This window comes from Apaloderma vittatum, unplaced genomic scaffold (assembly GCF_000703405.1).
Source record: "Apaloderma vittatum isolate BGI_N311 unplaced genomic scaffold, ASM70340v1 scaffold25341, whole genome shotgun sequence".
Classification (NCBI taxonomy): Eukaryota; Metazoa; Chordata; class Aves; order Trogoniformes; family Trogonidae; genus Apaloderma; species Apaloderma vittatum.
In genome coordinates, this window is record NW_009698940.1 from 14,936 (window position 1) to 31,505 (window position 16,570).

Consider the following 16,570-nt stretch of genomic DNA (forward strand, 5'->3'; position numbering starts at 1 on the left):
ACAGCCGGGCGCTGTCGGAGCAGCTGAGCCAGCAAACGGTGAGGCAGGACCTCGTGGTGTCTGGCTGGCACGGTTGCTGCAGGGACCCTGTCACTTCTTTGCTTTTATCGAGATCTTTTCGTCTGGGAGCTTGAAAATAGGAGGTGCAGTGGGGAAGAGGCTGCAGGCCTGAGCTGGGTGTCTGGGAAGCAGAGAAGCTCTGCTTAGCTCGAGGTGGAGACAAGACTTGCATAAAAAATTTCAAGAGGATAAAGATTTCACTCAAAAAGGGACAGATGGGAACAGAAATGCAGCTCACCACCCAGCTGTCCTCACGACCGTTTTTGCTCTGAATTTTCTTGAAGGCTTTGGCTGCAGAAATTGAGAAAAATCAAGCCAAACTGGACCAGTGTCAGAAATTCTCCCAGCAATACTCAGCTGCTGTCAAGGTACGCGTCCCTTCTGTCACCTGGATGAGGCTGGTTGGGCAGAAAGGGCCCTGGCACAGTTTGCATCTCACGAGCTCCGTGTCTCTGGTCGTGTTTGCAGGACTACGAGCTGCAGCTCATGACGTATCGGGCGTTTGTCGAGTCGCAGCAGAAGTCTCCCATGAAACGCCGGCGCATGCTTTCATCCTCGGATGCAATCACGCAGGAGGTAGGAGCGTGGCCGCCTGCCCTCACGAGGGAGAAACTGTACGGGGTGGTGGTTGTTTTTTTTTTTCGACGCCAGCAAACCTCTGAGCAGCCTCTGTGAAATGAGCTCCTTTCTCCTGAACGCTCTTTTGCAAATAAAATTTCCACCCTCGCTGTTTTTTCCAATAGCCAGAGAGGATGGCTTAGTGCTCTAAGCACCAGGTATGAAATACCTGGACTTCTGGGAACCAACCCCTGGGTCAAATCCAGCGGGGTCGGCTCAGCCCTTCGGCTTTGCGAGGTAAATAACCAGAGCGCCTTGCAGCGTTACTGTGTGTGGATCTTTGGGATGAGACCCTTAAGGACCCAAAGTCCTGTCTGCTCTGTGTGGACATGAAAAGATCCCGGTAGCCCTTTTGTAAGAGTTGAGCATCCGCCCCAGTGTCCGTGACCGGAGTCTCCCCTTCGCTCCAGTGTCGTGCAGCATGCCGTGTGTGGCCACAACCCTCCCCGTCAGATTCGTTGCATCTCATTGATGCCGGGCCGGGTCTGCGAGGTGCCTGGGGGGCTTCCCAAGCGAGAGATGGTGCCTCCCTGTCATGTACTGGAAAGTAACGTCACTCCGGATCCGCCGGTCACGGCTAATGCGTTGCGTTTCCCCCTCTCTCCCTTCAGTTCATGGATCTGCGGACTCGCTATACGGCTCTGGTGACGCTGACCACGCAGCACGTGAAGTACATCAGCGATGCTCTCCGGCGGCTGGAGGAGGAGGAGGTAAGGGTGTCGTACGGAACCGAGCTCTATTCAAAATGGATAGATTTATTTTCCAGTGCCCCCAAGGTTGCTGCTCTGGTTACATCTCGGGCTCCTGACAACCTCTCCTCCACCTCTGGAAATCTGGGACCCCTTTGATGTGGTTCTCTTCCCCTTTGCAGAAAGTAGTGGAGGAGGAGAAGCAGGAGCATGTGGACAAGGTGAAGGAGCTCCTGGGCTGGGCCCTGGGCTTGAAGCAGAGCGTGCAAGGCAGGACATCTGCTGCTGGGAGCAGAGAGCTGGGCGACATCGAGAAATCCATCTCGGAGCAGCAGGTAAACTGCAGGCAACTGTCAGACAATTTGTTTAATTTCTGCTCTTTTTCCACAGCTTAGCTAAGTTTCTTTCTTCCTCTGTTTTTTTTTTTTTTGACAGGCCCTGAATGAGGAGCTGGCTGCGAAGAAGGAGCAGATCTCTGAGGCCATCAAAACGTCACAAATCTTCCTGGCAAAGCACAGCCACAAGTGAGTGTGGCCCGAGGAGGGGACAGGCAGGGAGAGATGAGATACCTCAGAGCCGGTGTCCCTGGGGTCCAGAGCCCGACTCCTGTTAAAAACATTGATGAGCTTCACGTGACGGTTGTCTTCTTTGTTATCTGCAACAAGAGCTGTGTTGCTGTTGCAACACTATTAATCCCCTTTAGCAGCGATCCAGCCCTGTATATCTGGGGATTTGATGATTACAGTGCAGGTCAGTCTTTGCTGAGCACAGTTGCCCCTTGCTGATTTTAGCTGAGCCAGACAAGGAGTGGGGCAGTGGGAAGAGGGGACTTGTGGTGGGTTTGGCCATTTCCTTCTGCAGAAGAACATGTTGATTCTGCAGAGCCAGGAGCCGGTTTGTGCAGTTTCCCTGAGAGATTTTCCCTTCCCCTTGCAGGCTTTCCCATCCGGAGAAGGAACAGATTTCTGCTCAGATCGGTGCCCTTAAGGAGACATACCAGGAGCTCTGCAGCGACTCCACGGAGCAGCTCCAGCAGCTCCAGAGCCAGCTGGCTCAGGAGACAGAGCACAAGGTACTGGTCTCTGCTTGGTCCCGTGGCTGCACAGACACGAAGCACTTCTCAGGGTGTGAAAAAAGGTTTTACTCAGTTGCTATCTCGTGGCCACCAGCCACTTGCAGACCATCACCTTTCTTACTTGCACGTGGTTGCCCTCCCTTCTCTTCTCTCTGTGTGTGACCTGCAGCATCCAGGCTGGAGGCCAAGCAGGAGCCAGTTGCCCGCTGCCTTCCAGGTCTGTGGGGGAGCTCTCCTTTACAGGGTTTTCCATCCGAGCTCTGCCCTGTGCACAAAGGTTGCCTTGTTCACGCTTGGTGGGCAAGGATGTAGATGGACCGCTGTCCTGGAAACGGTCCCGTTAACAAACCTGTGCCCTCTGGGGGATGCCCTTTGGGTGCTTTGAGCACGGAGGGCTCCATCTCACAGGCTGCAGGAGGCATGAGGAGGTGGGGTTCTGCAGAAGAGTGTTTGCCCGTGCAGGCTCATGTAGCTCAGGGTCTGGCAAGAGGTTTGTCTCAGCTGAATGAAGTCGCTGCCCTCAGTGGAAGCCAACTGCGCCATCCAGGCCCTCAGCTGACCTGGGAGACCTTCACAACCCATAGCTGGACCCATTCCCCGTTCACATCCCCTCCTGCCAGTCCCCGTCCTTGTTTCGCTGGGCAGGGAGGGCTGAAAGCGCATCCTTATTGCCTGTGTTACGAGCTGTCTTTGGTCATTCACAGATATACGTGTACGTGTTATATAAGTGTATATACATGTGTCGATGGATTTATTTGTGTGTTTGCTTGCTGACTCCCTGTACCCTGAAGCAACAGCCCGCTCCAATCTGGATGCGTGACGCAGGTTTTGGCTCTGGAGTCCGTGAGTGAAGCCCTGTTCAAGCTGCTCAGGAGAAGAGGGTGATAGGGCTGCTTGTTTGAAATCTGCCTGCCCAGCTTTCACCTAAACCTATAGCGTTTCTCTCCAAATTAGACTATATAGCACCTTTCAGGTGTCTCAGTGCAGTAAACGCTTTCTATTGCAAGCCGTTTAGCCCTTGTGCTGGTGGCAGAGAGCTTGCTGTGAGCAAACCGGCTCGTTAGTCGCCGCTGAGCCATCACAGCTTTGATACTTCTCCTGCCGCTGCCAAGAGAGCAGCGGGGAGCAGCCCGCCTGTGGAAAGGATGCTTTCTCCTTCCCCTTTTCCTCCTTCCCGGGCAGGAAAATGACTTTGGAGCAAAAGCCGGCCTGTTTTCGTACAGAGCGTGCTTTGGGGCTCCGGCTAGAACAGTTTTCAGTCACGCTCTCCACGAAGCCAAAGGGACCCAAAGGAGGGCTGGCAGCGGCTGCAGGACGATCCCTGTGGCTCCTGTGCGGTGCAGTTGCTTCACTGTAGAGGGAGCCTGAGGAACTCTTTTAACATTTGCTTGCTGGAAACATCCAACCGTCCGAAAGAAGTGACAAAAGACAAAAATGCAAAGCAGAACGCGCTAAATTGAGCATGATGTGTCCCTGTACGGTTTGTGTTCCATGTCAACTGTTTTTATGATTAACTGACATCCTTGCTTACAAGTTTGAACTAACCCCTCCGGGATTTAAACAAACCAAAACACACAAAGTGAAAGAGGACGACCTGTGTGTGGGGGGTTCTTTTGGCAAACAAAAGCAGTCGCATGCTGGACGCTAACACCAAGCTTTACACTGTGTGTGATACGGCTGAACTGCTCCATAAGGCTCTGTCTTTAACTGCTCAAGGCACACCCTGCAACTCGGGTAAGTAAAAGCCTTTTACCACCTTCTCCCATCTTTTATCTTCCTCTCTTTTTTTCTCCCCCTTCCTCTTCTCTGTCTTTCCATGGCTTGTTCATCTCTGAACGTGCATGTCAGGGTCTGGCGATGCTGGTGGAGGTTTTTCCAGCAGGAGGCGGTGGGGAGATGGGCAGACCAGCCGTGCCGTAACCGAGCTGTGCCCTTAGACTCACCAATTATAAAAAAATCACGTGTTGGGGATACAGAATGATTCCACAATCACGATTGCCTACTCCCTATCTCCACAAAAATCTTTTAGTGCTTGCGCCAACCTTATACCCAACCAGAAACCCAAACATCCAAAGAGTCGTTATTTTTTATCATCTCAATTGTTACCTTCCCTGTGGGGAGAAAAGCCCTTCCAGAAACATTGAAATAGATGGACTGGTCCCAGTCTGTCACTGTTTTCATGCTGGGACCTCCAACTTCTTGAATTTCCCCCTTTGCCCTGCCTGAAGAGCCTGGCAGCTGGGAAGTGCAGGAGGTTGTGCTTGAGGAGCTGCCCTGCATGCGTGGCCGGGGGGCTGCTCCGTGGCACGAGGGTCTGTGATGTTCCCTGCCCGTCCTGGCACTTGAGATCTGCTTGGGGAAGTGCAGGATTTAAAGCATGGCTGGAGCCAGCACGGAAGCTGCACTTGAAGAGGTTCCTAGAGACCCTGAAGTGGACATTTTTGGAGTTTTTTTTCCTCCTCTATGAGTACCCAGTGGGATTTGTGTTGTCTTTACTTTTTAAAACTGGGGTCGTTGAGCTGCTTTGGTGTGCCTGTTGGTGTCCTTCCTTCGGTTTCTCTGTGGAGCATCAGGAGGACTTCTGGGTTTTGCTGCTTGCTGCTTTGCTGCGTTACTGGTGGTGGATGCTGGAGGCATTTGGGTGATGGACTAGATGAGCATCAAAACTTGCCGGTGACGTGCAAGCTGGCAAATGCACCAATTTGCGTGCTGTGATGCCTTTGGTGTTGCATTTCAAACACTTTGGGACTCCTTTCTAGCCTGTTGAGGGGTTTTTAATTTTTCTTTTGTTGTTTTTGAAACTGAGACTTCCCCAGAACTCGTGCGACCTGAGTGCTGATAATGCTTGATTTTGTTTTAATTCTTTTCCTTCTCTTTCTGTTCTAGGGCAGTGAAGCAGTGGCAGGAGTGATCGATCTTGGCACAGTAGAAATATTCCCTGTTTTTGCTGCCATGCAGAGAGGTCTTATAGATCAGGACACTGGTCTCATCCTCTTGGAGGCCCAGGTTATCACATCTGACTTAGTTGTTCCAGACACCAATGAGAAACTCTCCTTGGAGAAAGGCCTGGCAAGAAACATCATTGATCTCAGGACGTTCCAGGTGCTGCAGGAGTTGAAGGATGCTCTTCACCAGGTCGAAGAAGTCAGCTCTGAAGGGAGGCAGCTCCTACCTGTTGTTGCTGCTGTAGAAGAGGGGAGGATCAGTGAACACATTGGTTTAAAGATTCTTGAAGCTGAGCTCGTCACTGGGGGCTTTAAAGTCGGTCAGGGCAGAATCAGCATGGAGACAGCGGTGCAAGACAGGCTCCTTAGCCCCCAGCTTCATTCCAGACTTCTGTCTCACCTGGAGGGTGCGAAGGATTTGATTGACCCCAACACCGCTGAGAAAATCAGCCTGGCCGAGCTTCTGCACCGATGCATCGTCCACCGAGAGACCGGGCTGAGGCTGCTCCCGGTGAAGCAGCTGGCGGGTGGGATGGTGAGCCTGAAGTCGGGCAGAGAAGTCAGCATCTTCCGCGCGGTGCAGGAAGGGCTGATAGACAGGCAGGTAACGGTAAGGTTGCTGGAAGCTCACCTCTTTGCTGGTGGCATTGTTGACCCCAAGACGGGGCACAGGCTGACTGTGGACGAGGCCGTGAGACATAATTTAATTGACCAGGATTTGGCCTGCACGCTCCTTATCCGGCAGCTTCAGACAGGTGGCATCGTCGATACCATCACGGGAGAGAGACTGACGGTGGATGAAGCTTTAAGGAAAGAGTTGGTAGCACCAAGGATTGCATTGGTGGTCCTGGAATCCTTGTGGTCCTTCATGGGACTTCTGTGGCCAGAGACGGGGGAGATTGTCCCAGTTGCAGATGCTTTAGAGCAAGGAATCCTGTCTACTGAGTTGATTTACAAGATTCTCAGCAAGAGGCAACACATTAAGGCTCTCTTTATACCAGAAACCACTGAGGTGTTGTCCTGGAAGAAGGCAGTTGAACATGGCATCTTGGAGAGAGATGTGGCGAAGAAGCTGAAATCAGTGGTCGTACCTGATGTCATGGCCAGCGTGCAGCTCGCTGGCTCTCCAGGCGGAAGCAGGCACGGCCAGAGCTCTTCTGGAAGGAGTCCCACGGGTCCCAAAGAGCAGAGTGACCCTCTGCTAAGGAGTGATGATGAAAGGTTGATGTTCCACTTGATGACCCACAGCTACATCAACATCCACAATGGGCAGAAGCTGCTCTTAGTAGATGGAGAGTTGAACGATCTCACTAAAGCCCTCATCCAAACCCAAGAAAATGGATCCTGTGCGCACGTGTTGGAGGAGGGTGAAGACTTTGAGGAGCCAAAGGTAGATGCAGCTCTTGAAAGAGAGCCTTGCAATGGCTTGGCCTTGCAGCAGCTTGACTTTCAGTTTGCTCCTCCAAAAGAACAAAGTGAAGAAATCCTACCCCTCAGAACTGTCTTGGAGAATGGAGAGGTGGTGATGGGACATGAAGGCCTCCTGTTGGAGGATGCAGAAGAAATCCTGCTTGTGGAGGAGCAAGAGCAGATCCACAGGGAACAGGCTGCCATCAAGAGTGAAAACGATGCTGAATTTGGAAGAGAGCCAGTAGCTTCTATAAGCAAGGACAAACATGAGGTAAAATTGTTGTTGCCAGGACATCCCAGTGACCTTGGTAGTGCATTCAGGAAAACAGAGGAAATAGTGATCGGGGCGGAAGAGTCCAAGTTCCAAGTGGAACGTATCGAAGGTCAGAAGAGAGCATCAACAAGTGGGACAGTTGTTGTGAAAAGCGAAATCTGCGTATCCATGGGTGTTGCAGAAAGTAGAGAGAGACTGGAAATCATGGCAGAGAGGTCTCAAGGTGTGGAGGAACCTGAACTCGAGGCAGAAGATGTAAGAGGGATTTATTTGCTAAACGAGGAAACAGTTGAGAATGGCGTGCTGGGAGGAGAGGAGGTTGAGCTCCCTGAAACTGGAGAGGCAGAGCAAACAGAGAAGCCAAGTGAAGAGCTTGAAAGTGTGTTGGAAGTGCATGAAGGAGAATGGGAAGAAGTATTAGATGATGAGACTGTTGATGGAACGTCCCTGCCAGCCCCTGCAGAGCAGGGAGCGGAGGACACGTTGGAGATGCTGTTGACACAACTCCAAAGCGGTGGCATCATCCATGAGCAGACAGGCAAGACCCTTCTTCTAAATGAAGCAGTAGCCTGTGGGGTGGTGCCCAGCCACACGGCTGTGAAGCTGATGGAGAAGATGAAGATGTTCAGTGGCTTTTTTGACTCACATACGTGTGAATCATTAACCACCGAGGATGTCATTGAAGAAGGTCTGATGGGCGAGAACCTTCTCCAGAAGGTACTTGCATCTGACAAAGCGATAAGTGGTGTTCTTGACCCAGGCAATAACTTTGTCTACTCTGTCAAGGACGCTGCTGCGGTTGGCCTTCTGGACAAGGAAACGGCGATGAGGATCTTGGAAGGGCAGGTGGCTACTGGAGGGATTGTTGACTTGAAACGTGGCAAAAAAGTATCCGTCACTTTGGCTTCAAATCTGGGCCTTGTAGAGCCGATGAGTCAGGAAGAGCTGGTTAAGCTGGAGAAGGCTTCCAAAGGGAAAGACATTGATGAGGTGACCAGGCAGAAGCTCATTAGCTTACAGGCTGAGACCAGCGGAATTGTGGATCCTGAAACTAAGCAGCCTTTGAGTGTCGCACAGTCTGTTGAAAAAGGGCTCTTGGGAAAGGAGAAAGCTTTTCAGCTCTTGACCAAGCAGATTGCTGACGGAGGAATCATCCATCACGAGTCTGGAATGAGGCTTTCCGTAAACGATGCGATGAAACATGGTTTGCTCGATCAAGATTTGTATAACCAGCTCATGAAAGCTGAAAGTGTGTGCCTGCAGGACTACATTCATCCAGTTACAGAGGAGAAACTGTCCTTGCCCCAGGCAGTGTCGTTAGGGCTCGTTAGTCCAGACTTCCAGAGGAAAGTGCAAGAAATCCAGGCTGGGAGTGGAAGCTTTTTTGATCCTGCTTCTGGCCAGAGGCTGGCACTCTGTCAAGCGGTGAAGGAGGGTTTGCTGCCTGAGCAGGTGATGAAGAAAGTCCTGTCATCTTCAGAAATGCAAGAAGGAGTTGTAGATCCCGAGACCTGCATGATCGTTCCCTACTCAGAGTTCGTCAAGAAATGTAAAATTGACATCGAATCTGGCCAGAGGTACCTGGAGGTCCATCCCTTCCGAGCCGTCAAGGATGAGGAGACGGGGCGCAAGCTCACGTGTGCCGAGGCGGTGAGGCTGGGCAAGGTGGACACTCTGCCCGCACTGCGGCTGCTGCAGGCTCAGGCGGACGGCGGCGGGGTCGTGGAGGGTACGGTCAGCAAGAGGCTCTCGCTGAGGGCTGCCGTGGAGAGAGGGCTGCTGGATGAGGAGATGGCCACAGTCATCGCCACCAACCAGATGAGGTCTGGGGGAATTATTGATGCTGGCAGTGGGAAAAGATTGGCTTTAAAGGAAGCTGTTGAGAAAGGATTGATCAGCCAAAAATTAGCTGCAAGTCTTCAGGATGCACAGACACCCAAAGGCACGTATGGTTCTGAGGTCTGCAAAGTAGAAAAAACCCACCTTTTCCAGGAAAAAATGGAAACAATATCTCCAAAAGAGGAAGGTGTCATCCTCTCCAGCAGCGCTGCCAAGAAGTCTGATGGCACCGAGCACAAAGCTGGATCTGAAGCCGTGAGCTACGATGTGGCTGAAGGTGCAGCCGCTGCTGCCAAGAGAGCCCCAGTGACAGAGACCAAAGGGACATCCAAGCCTCAGGAAACTTCAGAGGGTGGTGTAAGTCGCCAGCTGCAAGGACGGCTTGAGCTGACTCCAGAACCCCCCTCAGCAGTGGGTACAGCCGCTCTGCCCGGAGAGACGGTGGTGGTGAGGGTGACGGAGAAAAGGGTTGCAAAAAGCAGCTCCCAGGTGAGAGCAGCTTGGGGGAAGGAATCGAGAAGGGGAGTAGAAGATCGAGGGACAGAGAAGGTGGAGGGCTTGGTCTTGGAGGAAAAGGACGGCTTGAGCTGACTCCAGAACCCCCCTCAGCAGTGGGTACAGCCGCTCTGCCCGGAGAGACGGTGGTGGTGAGGGTGACGGAGAAAAGGGTTGCAAAAAGCAGCTCCCAGGTGAGAGCAGCTTGGGGGAAGGAATCGAGAAGGGGAGTAGAAGATCGAGGGACAGAGAAGGTGGAGGGCTTGGTCTTGGAGGAAGAGAAGAAGATGGTGAGGGGAGGAGGAGAGGGTTTGTAGGTGCAGAGAGAGTTGTGGCAGGAGAAGAAGGTGCAGTGGTGGCTTCTGAGCAAGGAGAGCAAGTGGGCAGCCGGGTCCGGGTAACACCAGCAGCCCCGAGGGAATCTGTTACTGTGGGTCAAGAGAAAGGTCTTACAGAGTCTGGAGAACCCCCTGAGATCAGCATGGCGGTGAAACCTGCAGGAGATGAGCTTGCAGGTAAAAGAACTGTCAAAGACACTGAAGGAGAAACCCTGAGACTGGGTGCAAAAGGTCCAGTTGAGCAAGAAAAAACAAGTGAAACTGAGCTAAAACCTACCCAGAAACAGAAAAGCAAGAAGAAGAAAGCAAAACAGACGGGTATTGCAGGAGACAGCGCTCAGCCGGAGAAATCTGCAGAAAAGGAGTCCCTTCCTTTTGGGATTTCCAAAGAAATTCCAGGGAAGAAGGTGGAGGACTTTGTCTCAAGCATGCCAGAACCGAAACATGAAACCACCACCAAGATTACTGCTGGACCGGCCAGAGACTCAGCCAAGGATGGGGAGAGCAGCAGAGATGAAAATGAAAAGAAAATACTTTCTAAGAAAGATAAAGAAGACCTCGGAGGGGCTCAGGTGTTCCCTGTGCCCCCAGGAAAAGAGGAAGCACAAGAGGTGGTGAAAGGTGGGATCAGAAATGGTCGCGATTCCTCGGTGGCATTGAGCCTGGAGGAGGGAGTGACCCAGGAAGATACCAAAGAGGAAACCACCAGTGATGTTTCCGTCACAGCCCCTGCAGCAGAACCGCCCCATGACTTGATTATCAGAGAAGAACCCAGAGAAGTTCAGGAAACCTCTGTAGTCCTTGAGCCTGGAGAAGAGATGCGGCAAGAGCAAACAGCAGAGATCTGCACAGGCCAAGGAGGTGCCCCTGTTCCCCCAAAATCCCAAGGAGAAACACCCCAGGGGAAGACCAGGCAGCCAGGTCCTGGCGATCGGGGCTTGCTCTTACCTGTGATAGCGGAAGGGGAGCTACTGGAAACCTCGAGCGAATCCACGAGACCAGCCCAGGTAATTTAATGCTTTTTGCTATTTCGACTTTTTTTTTTTAATGAGCTATTTGTGTGTGTTTGATGTTAAATGTGTCCGAGGTCCTCAGCGCAGAGGACAGCCAGAACGAGAGGAGTGGATGTTGAGAGCTTGATGTTGCAGCATCAGCTGCAATGGATTTGGCCAAGGACCCCGTGACGTACGGCTGAAAACACTCGAGGCTTAGTTGTGGCTTCTTTCTGCTAGAGCATTACTTATAAATGACTAATCAGTAGGACTCTTTTTTGGCACTTTTACTTCAACACCAGCGATCTCTGGCCATTTATAAGCTTATGTTGGAAAAAGAGCCAGATGCTTTATTTTTCCTGTAGTAAATCTTGTAGATAAGGCTAGAGAGTGGAAAGTCCCTGAGATGGAATGTTATTAACAGATTTCTTTGAGAAAAGAAGAATAGTACATAACCCTTTGTTTTCTCTTCTGTCTAAACTTGATGTATTGTTTTACCATTCGGTTCTGTAGATCCTGTTCAGCAAGAAGATGTGTCTGGAGCATGATGAGAAGCTGGTATCGTATCTCTCCATGCTCCGAGACATCGAGATGAGAATCAAACGGGTGCAGCCGGCGGAGCAGAATTTGGCAGCCCTGCACGACCTGCTGCAGCAGGCGGAGGTGAGCGGGGCTTGGCTGGCGTTTGGCAGGACAGAGCTCGTCCCTGCTCTCCCCACCTTGCGCCTCCTCCCTGCTCCTGGCAGCCAGCCGGGGACGTTAATCTCAGGTTTAACTTTATTTATACGCAAACCTCATCGCTCCCAGCTCTGGCCCTGCCTCTGGCTCACCTTCTCCTCCCTGCTTAGACAATAACTTGGCTGAAATGAGTTTTACAGCCTGGAAAAAGACTGGCGAGCGCTGGCAGCTGAGTGGGGCTGGAGGCTGGTGATGAATCTTTCTAGCAGATAGACGCAATGTTCAGAGCTGGGTCTCCAAAACCTTTTCTGGGTTTTGGCAGCGGGAAGATGAAGTCACCGTCTCTTAGACATAACGATGCTCTCTTGCCCCAGGCCCTGGGCGCTGAGCTGCAGGAGCTGAGCTTCCCGGTGAATCAGGAGTTGGATGCCGTGAAGGGGATCGTGGCCAACCCCCCTGAAGAAGTCCCCGAGCAATTACTGAAGGCTTTGGAGAAGGATGCCAAGAACCTCCATAAGTCTCTGAGCTCTGCAAGCGATGTCCTGGAGTCCCGGCTGCAAAACCTTCGTGGGGCGGCAGAAACCGAAAAGGTAGAGCTGGCAGCTGTCCCCGAGCATCCCAATGCTCCTTGCCCAGAGCGCTCTGCCCCTTCTGTAAATGATGCGTTTCTGCTTTTTAAGGCTAAAATCCTGGCACAACACGAGACTCTCCAGGGCAAACTCCAGGAGCTGCTGCGCTGGGTCTCTGGCACCGCAGAGTCGCTGGATGGCAGCGATTTCCACCACGATGTGAACAGCTTGAGTCGCTGCCTGCAACACTACAAGGTAACCATGGCAATGGCCCTAATCCTTCTGCCTGATGAAGGTGCCGTCCTCTGTGCGGAGGAGAAGCTTTTAATCCTGCTTCCCTCCCAGAGCCTACCAAGGGCTTGCTCTTACCCTTTGTTGCAGGAGGAGCAGCAATATTGTACTTGCTCCAAAATTATTTTTTTCCCACCGTACGCAAACCATCTGCTTTGGCCGTTTGGGGAACGTGCTCAAATGCAGGTGTGCGGTGGGGGCTGAGCGACCGGGAGGGATTCCTCTCAGGCTCTGTGATGTTGGGGAGTGAGCTGTTTCCTCCGTGGCGGCTCCCCTTCCCTCCATGCCTTCCCCGGTCTCCATCGACTGTATGAGGAGTCTCTCCTCCACATTTGTTCATCTTCAAGCAGTTGGCTTTCAAGATTTGGTCAGTTCATCTCCTGTTTGCTGGTAGCACCTTGGCCTTGAAGTCAGGGGATCGAAAGGTTTGAGAGCTGGGGGTGGCAAACGGAGTCGCCGTGGACTGGACGGGGCTGCTGGCAGCTCCAGGTCTGTGTCATCTTCAGACCCAAGGACAGTCTTGCACGCACAGTCCAAGCAACCTCTTGGCAGAGGAGCTCTAGAAAATTGCTGCTGTCACCTTCATGCTGAGCGTGCTTTTGGGAAGCGTTTGGGTATTTTTGAGACAGATTGTTCTGGTGACAAAACGCTTTTTTGAGGTGCACGTGTCCCATCTGCAGGTGGCAGTGCAGAAAAGCGCTGGCTGTGGAGTCGGTTTGCCTGACAGGTCTCATCTCTCCCCTTCAGGAGCTGAAAGAGCCTCTCGCTGACACCAAATCTCAGCTCGATGCCACCGCTTTTGACATCCAGTTCCTTATCTCGGAGCACGCCCAGGACTTAACCCCTCAGCAGAGCAGACAGCTCCTGAGGCTGCTCAATGAGCTGCAGAAAGCTTTCCGGGACCTGTCGGAGCGTGTGACGGCTCGGGTGGAGGTCCTGCAGGTCTGTCTCCAGCAAGTGGAGCAGATGGATCAGGTGAAGGTTGTGAGACATCTGCTTCCTGGCTGCAGTTTGCTCGCTGAAGCGCTTCCCGGCCACAAGAACGTGCGCTGAGACACCTCGTATTGGGATTTTGTGTGCATGCCACTCACAGTTTATGACTTCTTACAGCACATCATGAGCTTCCTCTTAAGTCTTTCTTCTTCCTACCATGTAACTCCCGGGCAGAAAGTCGCTTTCCTCCCAAAATACCGAGCCCTGCCCAGGTCTGGGTAGCACAGCCGGGCAGTCCTCTGCTAGACATCGCCTTGCTTTGAGCTGGGTAGAATAAACCCTGATCTATGTAACCCCACCAGAAAATCCCTGCATGGAGGGGCCCCCAGAGATACCTGGCGGTTTTCATGTCTTATTCCCACTGCACAAGTCAGGTATTGCTGTCCCAGAGAAATAGCTGACGCTGCATCAAGACGGCAGGCAGCCACAAAAGCAAGTCCCTGCTGCATTGCTGCAGCACCCATCGCTGCGTGGATCCTCTTATTCAAGACAGGATTCTTGTGTTTTTTATTAACAGTTGTTCTCTGTAACTCTTGCCTGTCCTTTCTGGAGTGTGTGTGTGTATATTAACCAGTTTGCTTTGCTTTTTCAGATTGAGTGTGCGCCCATCCTAACCCAGGAAGAACTCGCTTTGCAGCTGAAGAGCTCTTAAGAAGGCTCTTTCAATTTGCTTCTGTTGTTTATCTTATGACTGGGAGAAACAGGCACAGTGTTTTGCACAAGTTTGTACATCACCTTGCTGAAATGCCCAGTGATACTCAAAAAAACCCTTTATCTTCCCTGGGAAAGGGGAACAGAAACGTTGCAGGGACTCTCAGGTCACATCATGCTCAATTGCTCAAACAGGCGCTTCTGTATTGTGCTCTGGCGGCAAAACAGAGGAGTTGGATCAGCTACAGAAAGGCTTTCTCTCTCCCAGGCTCCCTCTCCAACCAAAGGATCAATAAACCAGCCCGCTTGGGTTGTTTGGGGCTCCACAGTGGGGCTGCCTGACCTCAGGTTGTCGCTACCTTCGGAGTTTCTGCTGCTATTTTAACGTTTGTAAGATTAAATGACAAAGGCACGGAAACTTCTAGCTGAGCTCTCCCGGGAGAGGAGTGCGTGACCTGGAGTGTAGCTCCATTTTGGGGCTCAACGGGCTTCTCAGGGAGCAGATAGAGAGAGAAACCTGCAGGAATGGCGGCAAAAATGCAGTGAGCAGCTCCTGCTGGGCAGGAACTCGGCCCCTTGGCCCCGTTCCCGCAGCGTGAACCTGAGAGGGAGCCCACGGAGAGCTCCGAAAGCCGTTTTCTGTGCTGCATCCTTGTCTTCAGGAGATGCTCCAGCCATAACGTCTCACCTTGCTTTTCAGTGACGTGCATGAGTGGAGGGTGCAGTGCTGGTACTAACTGTCCCCTGTCCCCTTCCCTCTGCCCGCAGACGCTGCAGGAGCAGCAGGCAGCCCGGGCGCAGAGCCTGGCCGAGCTGAGCCGCTGGCTGGACCAGGCAGAGAACACGCTGGCAGAGCAGCAGAGAGCAGCCAGTGAAGGGGACCTGTCCGCCTTGCAGCAGAGGCAAAGCGATGTTAAGGTCAGTGCTTTAGAAAAAAACAAAACCCACAAAACACCCAAAACACGCGAGGGTCGGAAGAGGGAAAGGCTGGGCGCTGCCTCGGGAGCGCACGGAGACTTACGGCATCATCTGCTCAGGAGCTGCAGAGGAACATGCACACCCGAGCCGCCTCCTTCGCCAGCGTCTTGAAAAGCACAGAGGAGTTTTTGGAGGAGAACAAGGCGAAGATGGAGCCCGGGGAGCTGGCAGCACTGCAAGAGAAGCTCCAGCGTGCCAAGGAGCAGTACCGGTCGCTGCAGGAGAGAACAGAGATGGCCCAGAAGGAGCTGGAGAGCGCTGTGACCGCTGCAGTGCAGCAGGAGACTGAAAAGGTAACGTGCTAAGAGCTGTAGCTGCTGGACTCTGCTTGAACTGGACAGTGAGGTCCTGTGAGTGCAGATTCGTTTGGGGTCCTGGTGTTTCCCTGGGTAAAGTGGTGCAAAAACGTCGATTCTTCTTCTCAGTCCCCTGGGCGAGGTGGGACACAGTTTGGGGAAAACCATTTGAGGTTTTCTCTTCTGTGTCTCCCTGCCCCTTGCAGCCATTTGCTGAATATTGCATAAACCAGGTCATTCTTATCTGGAGCTTTTGTGCTTTCAGGTGAAAGCTGCCAAAGAGCTGGAGGAGAACAGCAATAAGATTGATTCCCTCTTAAAGTGGGTGGCATCGCTGGAGCAGACGGGAGGGCTCCTGGAGTACAGACTGCACCCCATTGAGCAGGCGCCAGGGACGGGCAAACGTAACAGCCACCTCCTGGGAGCAGACACGGCTGCCGAGAGCCTGGATGAGCAGTACGAGAGGCTGAAGGTTGGGACCAACCCCTTGTCCCTCTCAAAGCTTTCTGCCTGATGCGCTGACCCTGCCTCCAGCTGCTGATGCAAGCTGGGAGCAGGAGGGGTGTTAGATGGGTCTGGCATCCGAAAGCCACGTTTAGGCTGATTTTCCATATGGGAGACTTGGGAATTCCCTGCTTGGCTTCCTGGAGGACGTGCACTCCATGCTGGTGGGTGGGTGCCACGGCACAGTGCAGTCGGGGTAACGAGATGAGTTTGCCATCATGGTCAGATGAGGGGTTACTCTCCTGTGGGCAGAGCACCTGCCGGTGTGCCAGCCTTGGGGTGATCCCCCACCTTGCTGGAGCTGTAGGAGGGTGCAGAGGCCTCGCTGCACCCACCAGGTGCTGGTGGGAGAGACCTTTGGTTGCAAGCATCACCTTTGCTCGTGGTATCTTTCAGGCCCAGCACCAGGAGCTGCTGTCCCAGCAGCAGGACGTCATCCTGGCCACGCAGTCGGCACAGGCTTTCCTGGACAAGCACGGCCACAGCCTGGCCGGGGAGGAGCGGGACCGGCTCCAGGGCCGACTGACCGAGCTGAAGGACCAGTACGCGGCTTCCCTCTCGCAGTCGGAAACGCGGCTCAAGCAAGTGCAAGTCCTGCGGGACGAGCTGCAGAAGTTCTTGAGGGATCACGGGGAGTTCGAGGCTTGGCTGAAGCAAGCGGAGCAGGACCTGGAGGGGATGTACAAGGGGGACAGCGACCCCGCAGCCCTCCGGCAGCTGCTCCTGCGGCAAGGGAGCTTCTCGGAAGACGTGATCTCCCACAAAGGCGACCTGCGGTTTGTTACCATGTCGGGGCAGAAGGTGCTGGATGTGGAGGGAGCTGCCGGGGATGCAGAGTCCCAACGGCTGATGCCCGGGGGCGTGGGCCAGAGGAA

At 53.1% G+C, this 16,570-nt stretch overlaps 1 protein-coding gene across 1 annotated transcript in view; it reads left to right on the plus strand.

Annotated features, from left to right (window-relative positions):
* Nucleotides 1-16,570, plus strand: part of LOC104280529 (microtubule-actin cross-linking factor 1-like) — a gene marked incomplete at both ends in the record, with an annotated part of 44,595 nt that overhangs the window by 12,666 nt on the left and 15,359 nt on the right. The window contains 17 exon segments of the mRNA XM_009878201.1: nucleotides 1-38; nucleotides 345-428; nucleotides 529-636; nucleotides 1,290-1,388; nucleotides 1,550-1,702; nucleotides 1,803-1,891; nucleotides 2,304-2,439; nucleotides 5,329-9,399; nucleotides 10,025-10,750; nucleotides 11,249-11,398; nucleotides 11,788-12,003; nucleotides 12,094-12,237; nucleotides 13,021-13,254; nucleotides 14,686-14,835; nucleotides 14,955-15,188; nucleotides 15,457-15,663; nucleotides 16,092-16,556. The exon segment at nucleotides 1-38 is cut by the window's left edge and continues 31 nt beyond it. Coding sequence (XP_009876503.1) covers nucleotides 1-38; nucleotides 345-428; nucleotides 529-636; nucleotides 1,290-1,388; nucleotides 1,550-1,702; nucleotides 1,803-1,891; nucleotides 2,304-2,439; nucleotides 5,329-9,399; nucleotides 10,025-10,750; nucleotides 11,249-11,398; nucleotides 11,788-12,003; nucleotides 12,094-12,237; nucleotides 13,021-13,254; nucleotides 14,686-14,835; nucleotides 14,955-15,188; nucleotides 15,457-15,663; nucleotides 16,092-16,556 — 7,304 coding nt within the window.